This window comes from Benincasa hispida, chromosome 8 (assembly GCF_009727055.1).
Source record: "Benincasa hispida cultivar B227 chromosome 8, ASM972705v1, whole genome shotgun sequence".
Taxonomy (NCBI): domain Eukaryota; kingdom Viridiplantae; phylum Streptophyta; class Magnoliopsida; order Cucurbitales; family Cucurbitaceae; genus Benincasa; species Benincasa hispida.
The window spans coordinates 23,135,263-23,159,654 of record NC_052356.1 but is presented as its reverse complement, the minus strand read 5'-3'; the positions used below and the strand labels follow the sequence as shown (position 1 = coordinate 23,159,654).

At 36.7% G+C, this 24,392-nt stretch overlaps 1 protein-coding gene across 1 annotated transcript; it reads left to right on the top strand.

The window, feature by feature from the left end:
• Positions 1–5,168: 5,168 nt before the first annotated feature.
• On the top strand, positions 5,169–23,839 carry LOC120083329 (anaphase-promoting complex subunit 6). The gene is made up of 17 exons (XM_039039039.1): positions 5,169–5,570; positions 6,908–7,167; positions 7,875–8,009; positions 8,186–8,259; positions 8,397–8,436; positions 12,144–12,189; positions 12,501–12,580; positions 12,755–12,936; positions 13,057–13,182; positions 13,403–13,477; positions 14,084–14,209; positions 14,455–14,524; positions 14,832–14,914; positions 16,019–16,132; positions 22,396–22,495; positions 22,702–22,737; positions 23,577–23,839. Exons 2-17 carry the CDS (start codon positions 6,916–6,918, stop codon positions 23,682–23,684), a joined length of 1,647 nt encoding a protein of 548 aa, XP_038894967.1. The 5' UTR covers positions 5,169–5,570; positions 6,908–6,915; the 3' UTR covers positions 23,685–23,839.
• Positions 23,840–24,392: the final 553 nt, after the last annotated feature.

The window sequence follows — 24,392 nt, the reverse complement described above, 5'->3', positions numbered from 1 at the left end:
CATGTTGTGATAGTTTTGATGTTAAGACTATGATAGTGTCTTTACTGATAAGTTAGATGCCCATTAGAGATTGTGTCTCCTTCGAGATTCACTAGTTTGTGTTTCCTTCGGGATTCACAAGAGGTAGTGGGCATATTTAGCTACAGTAGGATAGAAATTAGTTTTTCATGTATGTATGTGTCTCATGAGGATTAGGACAGTTTATATGTTCCACCAGAGGTAGGCATCTAGAGGATATAGACGTCTAACCTGACCCCAGCAATGGGGTTACTTACTGAGTATTTTATACTCATTCTTTCTCATGTTGTTGTTTCAAGTAAAGGTAGAGATGCATCGGCGATGGATAAGCGAAATTCGTGATCGAGCCACTGGGATTAGTTTTATGCTTCCGCTCATGAGATTTAGATTTCTTTTCATGTTTTTCTTAACTTTCAGTTTTGATGTTTGAAACTTACTATTAAGAATTGTTTTCAGATTTATTTATTATCATTTATGATTTATGGGTACCCTATTGTTGCTTATAATATTTGAATTTAATGAAAATCTTTTGAACTTACCTTATTTATTTAACATTTATTTCACCATAAAAGAGTGTCGTTTTAAGTTCCATCCATGCATGTATTTAGTAACGGCCTAATTTAAGTCCTAGGGGGTTGAGTCACTACAACACCCTTCCTCGAATTTAAATGGTTTAATCCTCTGATCATGGTACCTCTTCATTTTCTCTTCAGTGTGGCATTCTTGTAGGCTTAATAGTGAAACTCTTCTAGCTCATTCAATTGCAACATCTTTTTGTCCTTAACTTGTCCCAGATTTAGATTTAACTTTTTAATTACCTAATATGCTTTGTGCTCTAATTCCAATGGCAAGTGGGACGCTTTCCCTAATGTTATTTGATATGGCGACATTCCCAATAGAGCCTCAAAAGTGGCAGGGTGAGCCCAAAGTGCCTCATCTAGTCTCAACGACCAGTTTTTCCTTGATGGATCTATTGTCTTCTCTAGGGTACTTTTGATCTCCCGTTTTGAAAACTCAACAAGACCATTAGGGTTATTATCTGCAAATGATACATTGTGGCGATCCAATGCTTTACGTTGTATTTCTGCAATAAATTTGCCATAGTTCTGTTGATGAAGTGGGTTCTTTCATCACTAGTTAGGGCTCTTAGTGTTCCATATTTGCAGAAGATATTCTTTAAGAGGAACTTCTTCACGACTTTGACATCATTAGGTGCAGTTGCCACTGCTTCAATCCATTTTGAAACATGATTGACCGCTTGAAGGATATAGGAGTTCTTGAATGATGGTGGAAATGACCTCATAAAGTCAATTCCCCATCGAAAATCTCAACCTCGAGGATGTAATTCATTGGCATCTCGTTATAAGCTATTAGATTTCTTGTTCTGTCATACTTATCACTTTCTTAAGTGAATTTCTGGACATCTCTAGATAGTGTCGACCAAAAATATCCACTATATAACACCTTCGCCATTGTTTTCATTCCTGCAAAGTGGCCTCCATATGGAGCTTTGTGACATGCCTTCGAGAATAGCAAATGAGGTTGAAGAACTTCCCTTTGGGTATTCCTACAACCCCCTATTTATAGTGTGGTAGATTTGGATCCCAAACCTAAAAAGGATTAGGAAAAATAAAGGAGATTAGGAAAAGTAGAGGGACTTAGAAAAAGTCTAGCCTTGAGCGCCACGACACTTTAAAATCTGACAGAAAAAAATAAAGCGCCCTAGGGCCACACATACATGAAGGATCCCAACGAAGGGTCCATGAGTGGAAGCGATGGATCGTCTTAAACTACATTTTTACAGAATTAAAAAATTTCACAGAGAAACAAAACATGCATTTAATTTCATAAAAATATAACATGTTTAAACATAATTTGCAGAAGAATTAAATTGGGTTTCAAAAAACCCTTACCTTTAAAGACACAAAAAATCTTCATGATTCTCTTCTCAGTAAAAAACACGAACATTCCAAAAGGGCACTACCAATTGGTGACCTCGGTATGCTCTAGGTGAGAATCTAAGAGGTGTGGTGCTCTACTGATTTTGGAGAGGGAAGGGAGAATTGAGAGGATGAAGATAATCTCTCTAATATTTTTTCTCTAAAAAAACTCTCTGTATCTATTTTCACTTTTGTCTATTTGCAGGAAGAAGAAGAAGCTTGTCATGAAAACCTCAACCTCCCACGTACGTGATGTGGAGAGAATTAAGGGGAAGAAAGTTATTTTCCTCCCTTTAATTGAATTTAAAATTAAAGTTAGATAAAATAATATAACTTAATTTTAATAAAAAAACACTTATATATATATATACACACACACACATATACATATACATATACACATATATATATATATATATATAAATCACATTTACATTAAATTCAACTACATGGAATCCAATTCATATAATTAACATTTGAATCAAATTCAAATATTTATTTCCTCTCATAAATACTTAATATAATGTATCACATACATTATATAATTATATCATAATAATTAATATAATTCTTCTCAATTAATTTGAACAATTCAAATTAATCCAAAAATTGATTCTCATTAAATCCCGTTGAGCTACCGAGGGGATCTTATGGACCTGTAGCTTGATGCTCCAACAATATGTGAATAATTAATTAAACTCTTTAATTAAATTATTCACCATCTGTTAACTGTCAGACACTCCATTAAAGATCGACTACCGCACTCTTCGCACTACAAATATATTCCTTTGTCCATTGGATATACGATGATCCTTCACAAATTGATCGTAAGTACAGTTGGGCCAAAATTATCGTTTTGTTTCTATAGTTACATCTAACTTCTTAAGTACCACTGATCCCTCTAATGAACAATAGATTATTACAACTATGATCAAACCTCTCTCAGGCTAGGAGAGAGTGTGGTGCCACATTGTTCAAGCCCCGAAATCAGCCTTTAAGGGAGCAATTTATCTACTTGCCCCAACATTGGAGAAGGAGTGAATTCCGTCTTGCGTAGCCGTGTTCTCAACTCCCCAATCAAACGAATCCCCAAAATGGTAGTCTTGTTGAATCGACGATCTGGCCACTCTCACCTATATAAATCAAAGGACCGCCCTCATAGGCAAAAATTCACAACTCACTTAGGATTCAGGTCATATAACATATGGTCATCCTGGTGAAAAGCAAGTCTCTATTATGAACGACGTTATTTAATGAGACAAAATATTTCATGGTTCAGTCTTATACAACTCCTTTGTATAGAATATCCTCGTTCACATGTTTCCACATGAATAATCAGGATTAGATCATTTGTAGCACTTTACAACAATTGTAATATCCACAAAGCGGGCCATACTCGTAGTGTCACGAGGATAAAGTATCCAACCTTATCCATCTACTACAGACCATTTAGGTCACCATTTAAACATGATCCACCCGTATGTCTCTACATATACGTTTAAGCTATAAGATAACCCTAGATGTTAATTTATTAGTTTGTGGTTAATGCAACTAAATTTGAAATAAAACATTAAATATTTTATTACATAAATAAAATGTTTGTACATTACAAATACAAACTATAAGACCCTACGAGATTTAGGACATTAACCTTAGCAATACACGTGCCACGCTGGACAGTGTTGTAGCAAAGAATCACCAGAGTCGTGACACTCCGCAGTTTCTATAAATATGCATCACGATTTTAGGTAAAAAAAAATATCATCGAGCTTCAACCTCTTTTGCACTTTTCCTCCATTTTTCTTTAGTTTTCATTTGTAATTTTTACTTTGAGTTTATCTATGGCCGTGTGGAGATTATCCTCTTGGACAGCCCGAATCAATTTCTAAATTCCTCTACTTTTCCTAGTCTCCGTTTCTCTTCTTAATCCTTTTTAGGTATGGGATCCAAATTTACCACACTTTAAATAGGGGGTCGTAGGCACACCCAAAGGGAAGTTCTTCTCCCTCATCTCTAGCTTACTTTGACCCTTTGCTAAAAACTGACTTAAGCATCGAAGGTTCCGTGGCAGACACCACATTGGTGTTTTCCTTCTCTGAAATCATAAATTCACCGTCGAAGACATGTGAAGGTTAGGTAAGTCTTGCGGCCCAGATTTTGCCATCAACACATCCCATTTGAATAATAAATCAATCTAAAACAGTCAACGACCAATTGCTAGAATTCACACACCAAAATTGAAATGTAATTTACGACAAGTCAGAACATAGAATCCAAATTAATCACATAGTCATCTATGAACACTTTAGAATTCATAGGAATAAGCTACCCATGGAATACATAGACATATTAAGCCACAAAATATAGGTTGTCCATAAAATTAAAAGAGAAAGAGAAAGAGCCATTATTTGGAGATCCGATTCCGTCTCCAAGGTAGAATGATCTCGATCACTTTCTAATACTCTCCTTGACCTTCAAACACTAGAAAGTTAGAAACCTGTTTCACTTTCCTCTCTTGAACTGTAAATCCCATAACTTGATACCCTCAACCCTAGACAAAGTGATAATTAAATAGTCATAACAGATGAAAATCGTTGCAACGTTGCCCCGCTTTCCCCCAATGAACTGTAGCGTCAACCCATGTTGTCATTCATCAACCTCCGAAACGTCGCTACACTATTGGTACATAGAAGCCCACACGTCAAATTATAGTATAATTAAAATGCTTCGAGACCAAGTATCGTCCTCTAGAGATCAGATTATCGATTCTTAGGGCACCAATTTTGCCAATAAAACCTAATAAACTCAATTAACATATTCTATTTTCCTCATGCAGGAATGGGATGCGTTTGGAATGGAATGGAATGTAATCCAAAACCTATATTTGGACTGAACATTTTGGGCCTGATTTGTAATACTAAATTCATTCCGTTCCCACAATTTTCAACTCAATCCTCTTTCCCACTGATCTCACGCTTCACGATCCTAGTTCCATTTCGTTCTCGATATCTCATGCATTCCACCATTCATTTGATTTTCAATAATTTGATTACATTTCCACCTTTCTAATAACTCTTTAGATAGTCTATACTCTGAACATTATTATAACTGCATATTATGAACTATAATAACCACTGGCCTAAAAGAAAAACTATAATAACTATTGACTGCCCAAACACCCCTAAAATTTTAAATTCAAAATGTCCTTACAATGTAAGTTTTTAGAACCGAAGACAAAAAACAGTTTTGAAACACTAATACGTTTTTCAGCCCTAGCTGTGAAAACTCCCTTCCCTCCCACTCCGGTGACCCACGAGCGACGAACAGCGGTGCAAGGCTGCGACGACACTCCTTCTTCAGCGAGCAACGGTGGTTATTCTTGACGGCGACCAGAAACCATAAGGGCGGCTGATTCCATCGGCGACGAAACTCTTCTTCCTTTCTAGCGTTCTCCTGTGACAGCCAGCAGAATCTCATGCAACGTCCGATCACCACGACGCTGCTGCTTCTCAAAGCGTGTGGACTCGCCAGTTTTGTGACCGGAGTGGACGACGTGGCTTCTCCCTTTGGTTCTCCTCTTTGGTGACCGTGCGACAAGATTCACGAAAATTCGTAATGTGCTTAAATTTTAGTAATTGATTTTGTTACTGAACTTGTTTGTTGTGTGTGTGTGTTTTATTTCTTTCTTTATTTATTTTTATATACACACACTATCTCCAGAGGTTTTGTGGTTTTTTACTTGGCAGAAAAGGACTTCCTTGCTAATTGCAAGGTGTTCGTTATTGTTGGTATTTTCGTTCAATTTGAATTATTTTAGTGCGTGTTTGAAAGCTTGTAATTTGAATTGCTATGGCACGTTTAGCTTAAAGTTTGTTTTGTTACATTTTTTTTTAACACATTCTGTATAGCAACTATGATTGTTGAACAGGTTTCAAATCCCCTTAATTCAATAAATTGGTCTTTGATCTTATTCTCTTTTTTAGTTGGTTGATGATGTAGTTTTTCCTTTACCTATAGCCTTATAAGGTCAGATATGTGAGTTCAAACTCAATCAAACTCCAACCAGCAACCGTCCAAGCCTATTTGGTGATGTTTAATAGGTTACTGGTCCATCTAAACCTTTTCAAATTCGATTAAGGTTTGTAAATTAGCTTCCACCTATTGGGACTCTTCTGTTTGTTTCGGACTAGATTTGGGCTATTGGAACAAAGATTAAGATTGTCATTGTATAAGAACTCGTTGGTAACCTTAGGTCTTATTTATTTATTTTTTGTTTCAAGAGCCTAGTAAGTAGTTTAGGAATGCTTTAGAAATTAGGGCACTTTGTAATTGTCGTACTCATAGTTTCAGTTATAATGGCTTTTGGAGTTTTGTTCAAAAGGCATTTTGTTCCGTTACGAGTTATATGTTGATTGTACTTGCTTTACTTTTCTGGATTAGCCCAATTATGGGCTATCTTTGATTATATTTGCTTTATTTTGATTATTATGTTTCATTGTACTTTGAATGATAGTTTCTTTTCATTTCATTAATGAAAAGGCTTGTTTCCCTTGTTTCTTTTCATTTCATTAATGAAAAGGCTTGTTTCCTTTTAAAAAAAGAAAAAAAAAAGAAAAAAAAGGACACTTTGTAAGTAGAATTCTTCCTGGTGGATTTGTTTGCTGTTTAGTAGCGTGTTGTATGACTTCCTTGTTTTGAATATCCCATGTATTGTATACAAGCATGAACACTTTAGTTTAACTAGTATGTCCATGTCTAACATGGGTTGAACCTTTGGACACTCTCAACATTTATTGGACACTTGTTAGCACAATGGTGTGTTACATACATAAATGTATAAACTCAATATAGGTCCAAGATCTATTAGACACATATAGAACACTTGTTTTTGAATATTATGACCTTTTCAATTCTCTTTGTTTCAACAAATCTCAATTCTTTTGTGCCAGAAAAATTCATGAGAATGAGAGAGGAAGAGATTGAAAAGCTCCGAGGCGTAGTAAGAGATTGTTTGAGCAAGCATCTCTACTCATCCGCCATTTTCTTTGCTGACAAAGTCACTGCTTTCACTGAGGACCCTGCCGACATTTACATGCAGGCACAAGCCCTCTTTCTTGGACGCCATTTTCGTCGTGCATTTCACCTCCTCAATGCCTCCAAGATTGTGCTCCGTGACCCTCGGTTTCGCTACCTTGCTGCTAAATGCCTTGTGAGCTACTCAAAGCTTCACTGTTTATCTGTGTTTTTGTACTGTTTGTGGACCCCTTTTTTTTTTAAATTTTTATTTTATGTGTGTGTGTGTGTGTGGATTTGATGGATTGTGAATTAAGTTTATGGTGTGTGGGTCTCATAATGGAATTGTCTTTGTCGAAATATTTGAAATTGGATCAATTTTTGGCGATAAGAATGTTTGAAACTGGGAATTCAGTTTCTTTAGAGAAGAGAAACACAGACAACGAGACTAAAGAGCATGTTTTGATTAATTTTCATATGGCATCTATTTACTCTTTCACGTATCCTTATAAAGAAGGTAAATAGAGATAATTTAACCAATTACATGTATATACTTGATAAAAAGCTTCACTCAAATATGGAAAGCAGGGTAAAACCAAAAAACTCGGAGATTAGGTAAAACCAATAAATGATAAAACATGGCGGTGTAACTACCCCAGTGGTGAAACTGCTATGTCTTAGAATCGAAGTATATTTGTTTCTCATGTGTAGAAATTAGTGAGTTTCTTTTCAGGTGGGAAAGCAAAAGTTCGGGTATTATTTTGCAATGGAAATTGAATTTCCTGCTTCTCTGGTCTGTGTTTGCATTCAGTTGTGAAGTCTAAAGGGTTAAAGTGACAGGCATAAGGCATTTTTTTGGCGTGTTAATAAATGCCTTTCATTTTTAAATCTTTGATTTACCAGGAGGAATTGAAGGAGTGGGACCAATGCCTTGCAATGCTTGGTGATGCCAATGTGGATGAGCATGGCAATGTGCTTGATAATAAGGATCAGAGTGGCATGTATCTCGACAAAGATTGTGAGGATCGTGAGATTAATGTACTGTTCAATTACATCATGTCAACTTATTTTACATGAACTTTTAATGTAAAAACACCCTTAATTAAAGACTTTGTGAGGGTTTAGGGTTTGGACTTTGTGATGGTTTATTGTTAGAAACTTGATTGAATCATTAATTTTACAATAGGATCCTCTGTTTTCCTTCCTTATAACAGATAGTTGCAGCAACATGCTTTTTAAGAGGCAAGGCATATGAAGCTCTTGAAAACCGCACTCAGGCTCGACTTTGGTTAGTTTATGATGCCAATTTTACCTTCATGGGCATCCTTTAATTCCCCCCAAAACCTACACAGTTATTAAACTATGCAACCTCAAGTTAATGAATGATGTCATTTATTATTCTGATTTTTTGATAATGATGTTTAGGTATAAAGCTGCTATCAAAGCTGACCCTCTATGTTATGAGGTAAATATGTTCTTCTTTTGGTTGAGTTTTTGGTATTTCTAGATCAATAGAGTGTAGTTTTCTATTACCATTTTTTTCACGAGAAACTGAACTTTCATTGAAATAGATGAAACGATATACAAGGTCAATACAATAAACAAACCCAAAAAACAAAACAACATTCATTCCCAATTACAAAAAGGATTTCAAATCCAAAATAATTATACTAAGCTGATAGTACAAAAAATTGTATCAGAAAATGTTGAGAAAGATGAGTTAATCCTAATCACACACCAAAGGTCTTCCCCAAACTGCTTGACCCTTTGAAAAATTAAACTATTCCTTGCTAAATGCCTTACAATAAAGGAAAAAACCAAGATTACCTAAGAACTCTTCCTCTCTCACGAAAAGAAGGATACAAGAGCACATCCTCAAACATCGAACAACAACCTCTATTACGAGCAAACACAATCCCAAAGGTCCTAAAGAACTTGTTCCATAGGGAGGTAACAAACATAGTTCCAAAGTAAATGATGATCAAGACTCCTATCCTCTCTCAAAAGACACCATTCAAGACACAACACCATGGAGGAAAGCCTATATATACGATTTTGAGTATTCACTCTCCCATGCAAAACTTGCCCGATAAATCCTTTGGATGTAAAAAGTATTAATGTTTTTGGGCTCGAGGAAATGCATCTCAAGTACACCAATTAATAGGTATGAGAGGATTAATGTCAGATCCACAAGTATTAGATTACCTTCTAATGAGAGAAAAATGTAGAGGCCTTTTGAGGGGGAGAAGTGACTCAAAGAATTCGTAAAGAAATAACTAATGGGTAAGCCCTTAGAGAGCTCCCTAAATGTGAAACTTGGTCAAAGATGATAGAGAGGAGATTGACACCTCACAAGCCTCATGATCAGAAAGCTTACGATGAAAACCTAGAGATAATGAAGAACTATCAGAGGAAGGCAAGCCAGAGACTATCAAGTGTAACCTCTTTTCTGTCGTTTTCTTGTGAGATGGGAAGCAAAGGCAATCAAGAAGTTTCTTGGGAGAGATGTGACATTATGACAATTTAAAAACTAGATACAAGTACAACAATATTGGGCGAGGATAGATCTGATGAAGACGTCGGTGAGTTCAAGTGGAGGAGGTTGTTCAGACTTCTGTCTTGAGGCATGTGGTTGGGCTTGGCAGGCCTTGTGTCACAACGTTAAAGTAGACAATAATTCGCAATGTTAAAATAGACAATAAATTTTTACCTCACTCTGTGGCCTAAGAAGTTGTACTCTTAGTTTAGCCTTCTTTGACCCACAAATCTTTGAGACTTGATACAAGAGGAAGTACTTTAGAACTTGGAATTTGCCAAGGGGAAAATCCCCAAGTTTGTTCTCCTTTATCTGCTGTATGAAATCTCTACACTAGAGTTGGAGTTGTGTGTGAATGAGTGTGCTTCCACAAGTTAGAGCTCCTCCCTTAATATACTATGTACACTTCAACCAACTTCCTATAAGAGGGAAGTGGGTGAGAAATTTTAGCAAGTTGAATTGCTAATATTAGGAAACCACTTTCCTATGCTTTAGCCCCACTTTTCTCTACTTACTTAAAATAGGTGTTGTCCAAGTCAAACTCCTTAACGGTAGGAACTACTTGACTTGGCCATCTCTCTTCTTCACTCTCCTCAGTGGAATTACCTAAGTCCAACACCTAACCATTTTCCTTTAAAAGTTCCTTGGTACATAACCTCGCGTCGCGCCAATGAGCGTTGCCTGGCATCTGCATAGGTTTGCGTTCTTGTGTGTGCTCACGCGCTCTGCTCACCCTTGTGTGTGTCGCTTTCGACTAGGTGTGCGCTTGCTTGCACGTGCCCCATGTGCCCACTAGAGTCCAACCTTGTATGCTGCATGTCCGTCCATGCCCGCTCATTTCCATATGTCCTATAGTGTTGCTCGCCCATCTTGGCTGGGCGCCAAACCGTGTTGTCAGCCATGCCACCTTGTCTGTAAGCAAGTTGTCCATTCTTGGTGCATTGTCAAGGTATGCTCTCTTTATACCTTTGCTTTCTTGAAGCTCCTAATGTTTCACCTTTCGAGAAACAATCTTGTGGCAGACCTCCCCACTTAAGCTACTCGATGTCCTTGTTGAGGTACGTTCACCTCCATCCTGTCTGTTGAATGATCCTTCGGGGTCGTGTCCTCCTAACACTTGTAGCCACAACATTGTAAAGCTAACTTCTATACATAGGTTAAAATAAAAAAAACTCGTAGAATAAGTCTTATTATGAACTTTTTTGTTTGCACAAGAATTACAAGAACATTGTAACAATAGCAAAACTACCTAATAAGGACTTGTTCACAAAACAAAAAGTCTCTAACCAACTTTAGGAAGTTTTAACTCTTAACTTTCCTTATTCCTAGTAGGCATGACCATTACCTGGTCATGTGCCTTACCTTTCACTCTCCATTCGAGGTATCTTTCTCCTAGAGGTGGAATAGATTGTCTCCTCCATCCTTTGAGCTGCTCGTTTTGAACACTCTGTTGTAGGATGAAAGCTATTGCACAACCACCACTTGCCAATAGTGTTGTACAACCCTTGAAGATCTCCTCTTCTTGAGGATCCATCTTAGGGTAGTCTTCTTCCATCTCGTCTTTTGTGTTACTAAAGATTGCCTCACGTAGGGCCTTGACATGTCTTTTATTCTCCTTTTGGGCGGCTTGTGATTGTGCCAATTGGATCACACGTCTATGCTCCCTTAACACACTCATCGGTTGTTCTTTTGGTTGGCTTAGGTCTTCCTCTCCAACCTTCCAGTGACTAATTCCATCGTGTTGTCCATCAGTGGAAAGACAAACTATGAATTAACTCTTCACCAAAAACATATTCCATGGTGAAGTAACATTAGCAAGAACGGAGGCTTAGGGATCTTACGGTGTCGAGCTTTACATTGTTGGGACTCCCTCCAACACGTTTTATCCTTCACAAATAAAAACAATGTTCTGATACCAATTGTCATGGTTTTTTGTGGAATAGGAAAAGGTTGTAGCAAGCCTATCTCTTTCTTTCTTGCCACCATGTCTAGTTGACATACTAAACAAGTTTTCACATAAGTCTCTAGGTCTTTGTGCATCTTGGCCCAACAATATGAGTGGGATACCAATGCATGCATCTGGTCCATACTTGGTTGTCCAGCCCACTCGTGATCATGCGTCTCAGGCATGAGCTTCCCGAGTCCCCCTTGTCTAGGGACTAAGAGTCATCCTCCCTTCCCATAGGTTAGTCCATCTTCAAGCCAATACCTTCACAATATCTTTTTGAATCTCTTTCAGAAGGTTGGTGTAGGTGTCATCTTCTTGGCTTGCTCTCATACTCTTTCAAGAAAGTCACTGCGAAGCTTAACTTGGCCATAGAGTGGCATGGTTGGCTGTCCTTACCTAAGGTATGCCCTCTTTGCACCCGTTTGTTGCTTTACCTTGCCTTCTACTCTTTAGTGTGCTGCTGGCTCGTGCAAGGCCCACCGAGTCCAACCGCATGTCTCAAGTTTGAGGGTTTAACACCTTGCCACTAGCAGTTTAATTAAATGATTTGGTCTTTTTCAAAGATCAGGCAACAAATTATCTCCTTCCTTTTTGGCGTAGCCATTAATTTGTAATATGTAACTTTTTATTTATTAATGTGTTGGTTCCTTCTTTAATAGATACCATTTTTATGTCCATTATGGTCTAGGCTTTGGAGTGCCTCATAGAAAGTCACATGCTAACTTGTGATGAAGGTAAACCTCAGCACTATTCATCTTTTTGTTCTTTTTTTGTTTTGTTCTTGTTTTTTTTTTGTTTTTTGTTTTTTTTTTTGACAAAATACCTCTGCACCATGCATTAAGAAGAATTATTGTGTGTGTACACATACACACACAGATGTGCATGCAGTTATTAATCTTCCTGCACACATTTTATTGCTTCTACAATCTATTGTGTTGTGAGCGGTTCATTGATGAAATATTTGTTTTGCCATATTTTTCAGTTTTCCCCAATCTTTGGTTGAGATTATTAACAATCTATCTTTTATATGACGTGGAATTTTCAGAATCATGCTTACTTTCATCATTGCAATTTGGTCCTGAAGATGGATGGCTCTCATCATTTTATGCATGCTTAATAAAGAAGGTGAGAAGGACGCAACTTATTTTTCTTCTATTACAAGTAATGAGTACCAAAAAGAAAAAAGATTTTATTTTATGTATCTTTTAATTCTTAGGATGTTCTCAATTTTACTTGCAACATTTTACCCTTGTGTGCTGGTGTAATTTTCACTAATTTGTTTCTTTTCTTGTGCTACAGTATGATAAAGAAAATATCATTGAAGCGAGATTCAAAGAACTTGAAAGGGAAACATGTAATTCTAAAAGTTCCGATCCATCATTTATGCGTACTCTGAAAACTAACACCGATCTTTTAGCTTGCAAAGCTGAATACTACCATCAATGTGGTGAATATCAGAAATGCTTTGAACTTACCTCCGTGTAAGTCTACTGTCTAAGAAACTACACGTATATAATGCTATTATTTTGTTAGAATTATCCTTTCTTTTCTCCCTACCCGGTGATTTATTTATTTATATTAGATCTCCCATACATTTATAGCTTGCTTGAAAAAGATCCCTTCCATTTGAAAAGTACACTGGTACATTTAGCTGCTGCAATGGAGCTTGGGCATTCAAATGAACTTTATCTAATGGCATGCAACCTGGTCAAGGACTACCCTCAAAAGTGAGTGGTTTGTGTATCTGAACTTTATATTTTGCAGTTGTTTGAAAATCCAGATTATCTTATTTGAAATAAATAATTTCATGGAAAGTAAAAAAAAAATAGTTTTCCTAGGATGAAGCATGATTTTGATAAGTATTTCAAATTTGTCAAATATTCGGACCACTAGATATGGACTCCCCTTTTCTATTTGTTTATCACTTATTTTGGATATCCTTTTCAGAGCTTTGTCATGGTTTGCTGTTGGTTGCTATTACTATTGTATCAAAAAGTACGATCAATCACGTCGCTATTTCAGGTGAATGTGGCTGTTGTATGTTCTTTCTTTTAATTATGCTTCACTTGTAATCAATTTCAGTTGGGTGCTGTTATAGTGTTATGTAACAATTAATTATTACAATTAACCCTAAATTGACAACTTTAGTTTCCCGGCCTTCAAATCTGCCGAGCAATTAGAAATTTAGCAATATTTTGGAAACGCCACCAGCCACCTTTTTCACCTTAACCGCAATAGAATTGACATCACAGAAACTATCTAATTACTAGCCTTTTTTAAAGTATTTTTCTAGCTTGGATTCTAATAGTAATTAGAATATGATATTTTTGTAAAGTTTCTTGATGACCCATTTGTCCACCTTAGCTTGAAATTCCAGTAAGAAGACAATATTAGAGTTTGCTAGTACCTTTTTTTTCCTTGTTAATTCCCAAGGAAGTTTGTACTCCTTTTGATGAAATAACTCATTGGTTTCTTAATCTGTGAATTCAAGTGTATATTTTGCAACAAGTCTTATTTGGGAGTATTTCTAAGCCACTTATGTGCTATTTTATAAACCTTATTGGTAATACGGAGTTTGATATTTTTAATAAGAATATCTTTTCTGATATGTATTATTGTATTCTACAGCAAAGCTACGACTCTGGATGGAACATTTGCACCTGCTTGGATAGGTTATGGTAATGCTTATGCTGCTCAAGAAGAGGGTGATCAAGCCATGTCTGCCTATCGCACTGGTGCTCGATTGTTTCCAGGGTTATTAATTTTATTACTCTTGAGTTATTTTATGTTTTTTTTTTAGAATTTGGTAGCATAAGGTGCAAAATTATATATGTTATTAAGCAATAGTATTGTTATCTTAATTTTTTTAATGATAAATGATAGGAGATCTGTTGTTTATTATTTTTATTCAAAAATTGTAGGAAGTTGTTCGTTGGGTAGTTCTCCTATTTAATGAAATTCCCTTCTACAGATTGAATCTTGATGTTCTTTTATTCCAGGTGTCATTTACCAACATTATACATTGGGATGGAATACATGCGAACCCACAGCTTCAAGCTTGCTGAGCAGGTATACCTAAACCTCGTGCTATTATTGACAAACCTGGCACGAATATTTCTTTCTTTTCCCCAATTCTCCATGTATTTTTAGTGTATCTTTTAGTCATAGTTTTATGTCTTCTGATATACAAAGAATGCTTTAATTGGTCAATGCTTCAACTGGGAAGATGGAATTTAGTTTGTACCTTTGGTACTCTTTTACATAACTTTTAGGCTCCATATTATATGATGGTAGAATTCTAAGAATATGAAATTATTTAAGATTGCATCATGGATTATAGTGTGAAATGTATATCTGAATGGCCTTTTTTATTTAGTTTTTTGTGCAGGCAAAAACAATTTGTCCATCAGATCCTCTTATTTATAATGAGCTTGGAGTTGTTGCTTATGACATGAAGGAGTATGTATATTTCTCTCTTGATTTTTTTTATATATGTATTTTTCACACAATAATTTGTTCGAAGTTTTGCTCCTGGCTCAGATGGTGGTTCATTTTTATGTATGATGTAATTTCAGTATGAAATAGTGTAGATCATGAGAAACCAAGTAAATTCTATATATTTTACCTGTAGATCACGAAGTTTTGAATATTCAAACATCGGTAACTTTCTCAAGTCCTAAAAGGAGTGACTTTTAATTAATATTAATGTTTGCCCTAAAAGTTAAAATCAAAATAAAATGTACCTTTTGAGTTAGGTTGTTTACTTTGGTTTTTGTATTTTGATTTTTAATTTGTGAACATTGTATTTAATCAATGGACCTGATCTATGTGTTCCATCGGTTGATTGAGTTTTTTATCCTTTTATTAGGTATAGTAAGAGGGATTAAAGAATATCTACTTTATATCACGTCTTCTTCTGGGAAGATCTAAGTTAAGTGTATAGCTAAGATTGTAGAACTCGGTCAAGTTATTAAAATGATAATGGGAATATCTTTTAGAAATTTCAGTCTTTGAATTACAGACGAGAGAGGAAGCTTTTGAAAGGAGGAAATCTTTTGGAAGGATGCAACTAGATGCAATGTCTTCAGGTCTTTTTGAATTAGGAATACATTAAATTAGAAATTTGGAACCGCTTCAAATTGACTGAGAAAATTGAAATGAGAGAAGATATGATGTTCTACTTGTAAAGTAGTTTCTATAGAATACTTTTACCCTTCTAACTTCTATTTTTATTCTCAATGCAATTTAGGACAGTCCTGGCTTGCAGTCTTGTTTCATGTAAAGTCTAGTGATTAGATGCCAATTCTTAATTTAGAACATTCCATACTTGCACTCTTGTTTCATTCAGTCTTAAATTGAGGACAGACCGTTGCATTATTTTCCTTAAAGTTCATTCTTTATAAAAAAAAATGGGTTGTTGCATACAAAGTTGTTAATCATTGATGAAAATGTCTACTTTCAATTGATTGGGTGAGAGAACATGGGTTTTTGCTACTGTTTCAATTTACTATTTTGCATTTTCATCTCAGTTGTTAATATATGTGTGTACTTTTTTATCCTTAGGTACAATAAAGCAGCATGGTGGTTTGAGAAAACTTTGGCATGCATTCCATCTCCTTTGAGTGAAATGTGGGAACCTACAGTGGTTAATCTCGCCCATTCATACCGAAAATTAAAGTATGGTGGTATTATTTATTTCAAGAACTATGGCATATATTATTTATGTCTATCGATGGCTTAGTCTTTGCATTTGAAATGTTATTTCACATGCTTCCCTCTATATTTCTATGAAAGTGTTTCTCAAAGAATCTTGAATCTCTTATTTTCTGTGGTATTTTGTACGGAAGTTTTTCACTAGTATTGAAAAATAAGGGAAAGAAAAATAAATACCAGGTTTACGTGGAAAATCCTAGGTCAGGGAGAAAAAACCACGATAGGAGAATTTTATTAATTTTTGTCACACTTACAAAACACCCCAGACTCAGATATAAATAGATCCGGCAGAAACCTAAAAATATTAGGAACACGTAAAAAGACTAAAACGCCCTTAGGGCAAATACTCCTAATTTCAACACTCCCCCTCAAGGGGCATAAATATCAATAAGACCCAACTTGCTAACACAAGTGTCGAAGCTCTGTCTTAGTAACCCTTTGGTGAGAACGTCAGCAACCTGTTGACTCGAAGGAAGGTAGGGAATACAAATGCTGCCATTGTCCAATTTTTCTTTAATAAAGTGTCTGTCAATCTCCACATGTTTGGTTCTATCATGTTGCACGGGATTGTTGGCAGTACTAATAGCTACCTTATTATCACAATAAAGTTTTGTGGGACGATGACTGTCCTGGTGAAGATTAGAGAAAACTTTCTTCTACCATATCTCTTAGCATATTCCCAGACTCATAGCCCTGTATTCTGACTTAGTGCTACTTCGAGCAACCACACCTTGTTTCTTACTTCGTCAGGTAACAAGATTACCCCACACAAAGGTATAGTATCCTGAAGTTGATTTTCTATCTATAACAGATCCTGTCCAATCTGGGTCAGTATAAGCTTCAATGCATCTATTGTCATATTTTCTGAGCATTAAGCCCTTTCCAGGAGCAGACTTCAAATATCTCAGAATCCGAGTAACAGCCTGTAAGGCCTCAAATAATTTACACTTATAAAAGAAGGGGTAAAAAGGGAAATGTCAAAACAGCCAATGAAGAGCAAGGAAAGAATGTGGGAGAAAAGGGGGAGGGGACCACGAGTGCGTATGAGAGAAAAGAAGGAGGGGACCACGAAGTTGTTACAAAAAGGCAGAGGGATCAGACAGTAGAGGCATGAAAGGAATTTTCTAAAAGTGAGTGAACTTTTAGGTAGGAGAGAAGGTCAGCTCTCTCTAAGGTGCTGGGAATTTTTCCTTGTTGTAGTTTCTTCTTTTGGGGAGGCAGGGGAGAAATTTTTGAGAGGAGTGTTGCTCTATTTTGGGGAAGGGTCAGTGAGAGTGTCGTATGCTTAGGGACATTGTAGAAGAAACCATATATAAATAAGAACAAGGAAGGCACAGTATATTGATCCATCTGTCTTCTTCTTCTCTCTGTTTTCTTTCTTTTTGTTTGCTCTGTTTTTGTTGCTCTGTTTATTGAGCTTGTAGGGGAGAAGATTGTACGAGCATATAAGAGGATCTTACACAGCCTCCATATTTTTCTCATATGGAGCCTGCATAAACTGACTAACCATGCTGACAACATAGGAATGTCTGGTCTTAGTATGAGACAGGTAAATCAATTTCCCTACGAGATGGTGGTACCTTTCTTTATTCACTGGAACCCCTTCAACAGAATCTCCCAGTTTATTATTGACTTCAATGGGAGTATCAACAGGTTTACATCCAGTCATCCCTATTTCCCTCAACAGGTCCAGAGTGTATTTCCGTTGAGAAACGGATATTCCGTCCTTCGATCTTGCTACCTCCATACCAAGAAAATATCTCAGACTATCAAGGTCTTTGATCTCGGATTCACCTGCCATTCTTTGCTTTAATCTGTCAATTTCTGCTATATCGTCTCCTAACAAAACTATATCATCAACGTATACAATCAGAACAACAATCTTCCTTGATTTGGATCTTTTCATGAATAGAGTATGTTCAGAATACCCCTAAACAAAATTTTGGGACTTAATGAAGGTAGTGAATCTGTCGAACCACGCTCTCGGAGACCGCTTTAAACCCAGACGATAAGTTACTGTAAGACAGAAAACTATGCATGGAATGTTTGGTACACAATCTAGTCCCTTTCCGTAGGGCAATTGGTATATCTAGGGAGGCATCATAATCTCCTGTTTTTCCAGACTCCTCATTAATACAAGGATGGTGATCATGCTTGCTTACTTGTGGCAAGACCTCACTCTCCTAAGTTTCTCCTGGTGACTCGTTACAACTTGTAGGTTTTTCCTCGTATGGAGTAATCTCATTAAATTCACCCTTTTTTGTTTTATCACCTTCAACACACACATTTTTACTTCCAGAAGCATCATTAGAAATAGGGGATGCTTGAACCTGAGCAGGTACCAATTCTGATTCTTCGGCATTTTCCGGTGAAGCAACCGGAGTCATTATTTCCTTTCTAAGATTCTTCCTGTAGTATGTTATCCAGGGTACTTGTTTTGTAGGAAGGACCGGGTCAGACACAGGAGGGACAAGGTTTGTATCAGGAGTAGGCTCGAAGTTTATAGGAATAGAGTAGGTAGATGAGTTAGTCTCTTCGCTAGAGTTTTCCTCCTGAAGAGGACTAACGAGAAAAAAAGGGTTGATCCTCAAGGAACGTAACATCCATAGTGACAAAATACTTCCTTGAGGATGGATGAAAACACTTATAGCCCCGCTGGTGAAGATGATACCCCACAAAGACACTTTTGAGCACGAGGAGCAAATTTTGTTTGGTGAGGATCGTGGTTATGAACAAAGGCAGTACACCCGAAGACACGAAGAGGGATATTTGGAAAGAGATGTGTAGAAATGAAAAATTCTTTAAAACACTCAAGAAGTGTTTGGAACTTAAGAACACGAGATGACATACGATTGATGAGGTGAGCTGTAATGAGAACGTCTCCCCAAAGGTACGAGGGAAGGGATGCAGGAAACATGAGAGATTGAGCAACTTCTATAAGGTGGCGATTTTTCCGTTCAACTACTCCGTTTTGCTGAGAAGTATAGGCACATGAGTTTTGATGATAATTCCTTTTGAATTCAAGAACTCACGAAGAGTGTTATTAACAAACTCCCGTCCATTATCAATCCGAAGGATAGCAATCTTAGTATTGAACTGGGTTTCGATCGTAGTATAGAACTGTTGGAAAACAGATGAAACTTCTGACTTATCAGCAAGAAGAAACACCCATGTAAGATGGGTATGGTCGTCAATAAAGGTGACAAACCATTGCTTGTCGGATAAGGTAGTAATGTTTGATGGGCCCTAAACATCACTATGAACCAAATGGAAAGGTTGGGAAGGTTTATAGGGTTGTGAGGGAAAGGTAACCTTGGGCTGTTTGGCATGTATACAGACATCACAAGACCAAGATGAAATATCCACATTAGAAAATAAATGGGGAAACAAATATTTCATATATTGAAAGTTCGGATGACCAAGGTGAAAATGCCATAGCAAATAGTCTTTTTCAGAAATTGTAAATGACGATAACAAACTAGTCCTAGAAGAGCTACTAGAGGTAGTATCTTCAAAAATGAAATAGAGGCCCCTATCATGTCGGGTAGTGCCAATCGTCGTCCCCGAGCTCAAGTTCTGAAATGAAACATCATCAGGTGAGAAGATAACTCTGCAGTTCAAATCCCTGGTTATTTTACTTATAGACAACAAATTATAAGAAACTTTGGGCACGTGCAGAACACTTTGTAAAACCAACCCTGGAAAAGGAAACAAACGACCTTTTTCAGCAACAGGAACAAAGGACCCATCTGCAATCCAAATCCTCTCATTTCCAGATATTGGATTCAGGAGCCAGTCAGATGATCGGTCGCTCCTGAATCCAATATCTAAGAATTTTTTCCCTCAATAAGAAAACTAAGAGATTGAGTGGTACCTGATTGAGCAACTGTACTGATTCCAGTAGTACCCGAGTCCTCGGGCTTGTCACTTGAGACTGGGAGGCATCATCAACAGTTTCACTCACGAGGGCTCGACCAGACTTTGATTTGTCATTTGAAGGCCAACGTTTGCCATTCGGGGGTCAACCATGTAGTTTTCAGCACTGATTCTTTGTATGCCATGGTTTCTTACAATGCTCACATATCGGAGGCGATTTTCCACTCTACTTGTCATTCTTCGATCTGGATGATTTTACCCCAAATGCAGCAGAGTCCACAACTGTAACCATAGAACTGTTCATAGCACTTGACCTATCTTCCTCCAATTGAACTTCAGAACAAACCTCCACAAGGGACAGTATCGGCCTCTGTCCCAGTATTCTACTGCGAACCATATCAAATTTTGAATTCAACCTAGGAAGGAAATCATAGAAACTTGTCTCCTCAATCTTCGAATACTGGACCCTGCTACATGAGCAATTCCAGACAATTTTCTGGCATAAATCCATCTCTTGCCATAATAAAGACAGCTTATTGAAGTATGAGGTCACGTCCATAGTCCCTTGTTTGCATTCATGGATCCGTTTTTGCAATGTATACAGTCGCACGACATTCTGTCTTTTTGGATATAGCTTCTGGACCGCATCCCAAATGTCTCGAGCAGTGGCAGAATAAAGCAAGGGCTTTCCGATTTGAGGTTCCATGCTGTTAATCAACATCGAGTGGAGTAGGGAGTCTTCTCCCTTCCAAACTCATTCTTGAGGGTTCCCAGGGTTCGATCTTGGTATTTTACCAGTCAAATATCCGAATTTATGTCACCTCTGGAGAACCATTTTAACATATTGAGACCAGGAAAAATAATTATGGCCATTTAATTTCTCTACCGTGATTATTCCTGCATAGACCCAGGTAAAATGCTTGTAGTAGGTAAATTTGGAAAGGCCGTTATCGGAGTTTCTGTGTATAAAGGCAAACTTGAAGATAAATCTGGATTAGGGTTCGTCTGAGGGTTAGATGTGGTCCTAAAAAGCGACCCAAGTGCTGCAATCTGTTGTTGGAGACTAGCAATTTGTTGTTGAATTCCAATCGGAGATAAACCCATTGGTCTTAAACCTCCATAGCCGATCGACCCATAGGTTGTAGAAGGCTGCTGCCTGTTCGAACCTGAAGGATGATGCTGACCCATAGGTTCGGCGGCTTGGGCGTGAGGCTGTCCGATTGGAGGCTGCACGTGTCGCGGTTGGAGCCCTAAATGAGTCGTGACTTGGAGAGCGCTGAGGTGGGCAGGAGCGGTGTTGAAACTTGACGTTGGCTGTGTCGGAGCCGCGCTGGTGAATGGATCGGCCAGCCCTGAGTGATGCCCGAACGGCTCGGCGCTGAGCAGAAGCACGATTAGCGGCTGTTGGACTTGTGCACTGGTGGTCTGGATCGGCTGGGTCTGGATCTGTTGGGTCGTGAAGTTGGTAGGCTGATCTCCGAATGGTGGTTGGAGCACGTGCGGTGCGGATGGGCTTCCAATCGGCTGTTGTGGGTTGAGAACGACCTGAGATAACGATCAACGACAGCCTGGATCGTAGCGGTGTTCGTCTCTTTTGTCGTTGGTCCATCACCTGCTAGGGTTTATGACTGAATTTCTTCTATCGGGCCTAGGGTTTCATCCCATTGTTTCAATACCATATTGAAAAATAAAGGAAAGAAAAATAAATACCAGGTTTATGTGGAAAACCCTAGGTCAGGGAGAAAAAACCACGATTGGAGAATTTTATTAATTTTTGTCCCACTTACAAAACACCCCAGACTCGGATATAAATAGATATGGCAAAAACCTAAAAATAGTAGGATCACGTAAAAAGACTAAAATGCCCTTAGGGCACATACTCCTTATTTCAACAAATAGCATCCACAACCAGAGGTGTACAGTTCAGTTTGGTTTGATTATCTCAAATAAAAAATTGAACTTTGCACTTTAGTTTGCAGCAAAAAATGTAAACTGAAGTGTTATTATTATTATTGCCAAAACAGGAAGGAGGATTTGATTTAGAAATTGTGCAGCTGGACGGATGTCCAATTCACCAATTTTTCATACCCCAAACTGCAAAAACGATATTATTTTTTGAAAAAACTTTAATGAAGAAAATTGAGATATTTTAGCAAGCTTCACTGAAGTGGTTGGCTCGGATTCTTGTTTCTCCTTGCATGGTTGCTAATCTTGTTAAGTTTTCATCTTCTCAAATTGTTGGTATATATAAGCTGTAAATTGTAATAACAAAAAAATCAACATATTTTATGTTACTGCACCAATTCCCGGCTTAGTACCAATTTGGTTGACCTTATTTGTTTTTGTGCCAGGATGTACCGTGAAGCAATTAAATACTATGAAAAAGCACTTGCGTTATCGACTAGAAGTCTTAGCACTTATGCTGGTCTTGCATATACTTACCATTTGCAGGTATTTGAATATTTCAAGGCGTCTCTTCTCTATTCTATCATGCTACTTGCCATTGAGGTTAATGTGTATGATATTGTTTTTTTTAAGTACTATTTTAGTGCATGTTAAAAGTGTTGGAAATGTTCTCTAATATTCCTATTTGTTTGTTTGTTTTTTTTTTGTGTCGAAGCTTTTTAAAATTAAATTTCATTTGTTCTTTCATGTAGGATCATTTTACTACAGCCATTACATATTACCACAAGGTAAGTTACTACTAATTTGGTTTTAGTTTTGCGACTCTATTCTGCATTTTTACCTTTCAAATCTGACCTATCGTATATACTGATTTGTGGTACCTTCGATATTAGTGTTATTGTTTTTAGTTGTGATTGAAAGAAATTTTGACAATTATGCGAGTCATAGGAGAGCATTGATGTTAGCCAGTTGGAATCATTCCATTAACTTTTCTTAAAACAAAATCAAGTCATAGGAGAGCATTGATGTTAGCCAGTTCGACATAAGTGTTATTGTTTTTAGTGGGAGGGACATCAGAGTTATGGAATCAATCAGATGCAGTAAAAAGATGATTGAACAACCTCTACCACATTTGTAGTTTGCTGGTATTGGCTGACATATCATACAATGAAATGGTGTCAGTATTGAGAATTTGGGCATAATATCTTATTAGTTAAAATACGATTTTGGTCCTTATATTTTGAAGTTTGTTCAATTTTAGTTCCTGTACTTTCAGTTGTCTAATTTTAGTTCCAAACTTTAAAGAAATCTTAAATTTAGTCGCTTAAAGTTTAATGCAATGAAATGTGATATGTGAATAATATATTTTTAAAAATTTGTAGTTAAAATGCTAATAGATAACAATTTTTTTTTAAAAAATCAATAATCAAATAGTAGCGAGGACAAATTTAAGATTTATTGAAAGTATATGGACTAAAATTGGACAATTAAAAACACAAGGACTATAGTTGAACAAATTTCAAAGTATAGGGATCAAAATGTATAAGGACCAAAATGGTATTTCAACCTATTTTATTTCGAGCGTCATCAATATGATTTTGCCCTCTTGTTCTTGCTTGTGAATTAGGCTTTGTGGCTGAAACCAGACGATCAGTTTTGCACCGAAATGTTGAGTTTAGCTCTTATGGACGAATGCCAAAATTGGATGGATCCTAAGGTTGTAGAGGTTTGTTGAAGTGAGGTCTTTGTAATTGGTGCTTATTCTTAATCTACATACTACAATCTCGTCTGTATAATAATTTTTAAAGGTTGTGAATTAGGTCGGTTGTAGCTGATATAATCTTTAATATAACTTTTTGTGGTAAAGAAGAATTCAAAATATTCTCTGCTTTTGTATTCGTTTTCTCATTGAAACACAGTTTATTTGAGTTTACTTGCTTATTGAGTATGGTTAAAATCAATAAAAGTATCCAAGGGTTTGATATTGGTATCAAATATTCATGGATACCTCCAAATATTAACAATATCAATAGCTTAGTTTGAGAGTAAATATAACTTCATTATTAATCTAGATAATTTTTTTTTATAAAATTTGTGATTTGTATAAATACTTGGGATATCAATATTTTTTCAATATATCTATATGGACATCGATATTTTAATCCTCGTTAAAATATTATACATTATTTGTTTCATGAGCATTGAAACAGTTCTCATACCCATAACTAAGTTTTCAATAATCAATTTGGGGGATAGTATCCATGTTACTCTTTGGAAAGGCTAATGTGTACCTCACTTTTGTGCATCTTCTTAGATTATAATAGCATTTTGGTCTTTATACTTTGAAGTTTATTCAATATCAATCTTTATACTTTCGATAAATTTTAGGTATAGTCCACAACTAGTTTATTATTAATTTGTAAAGAACTTTTGTTATCTATTA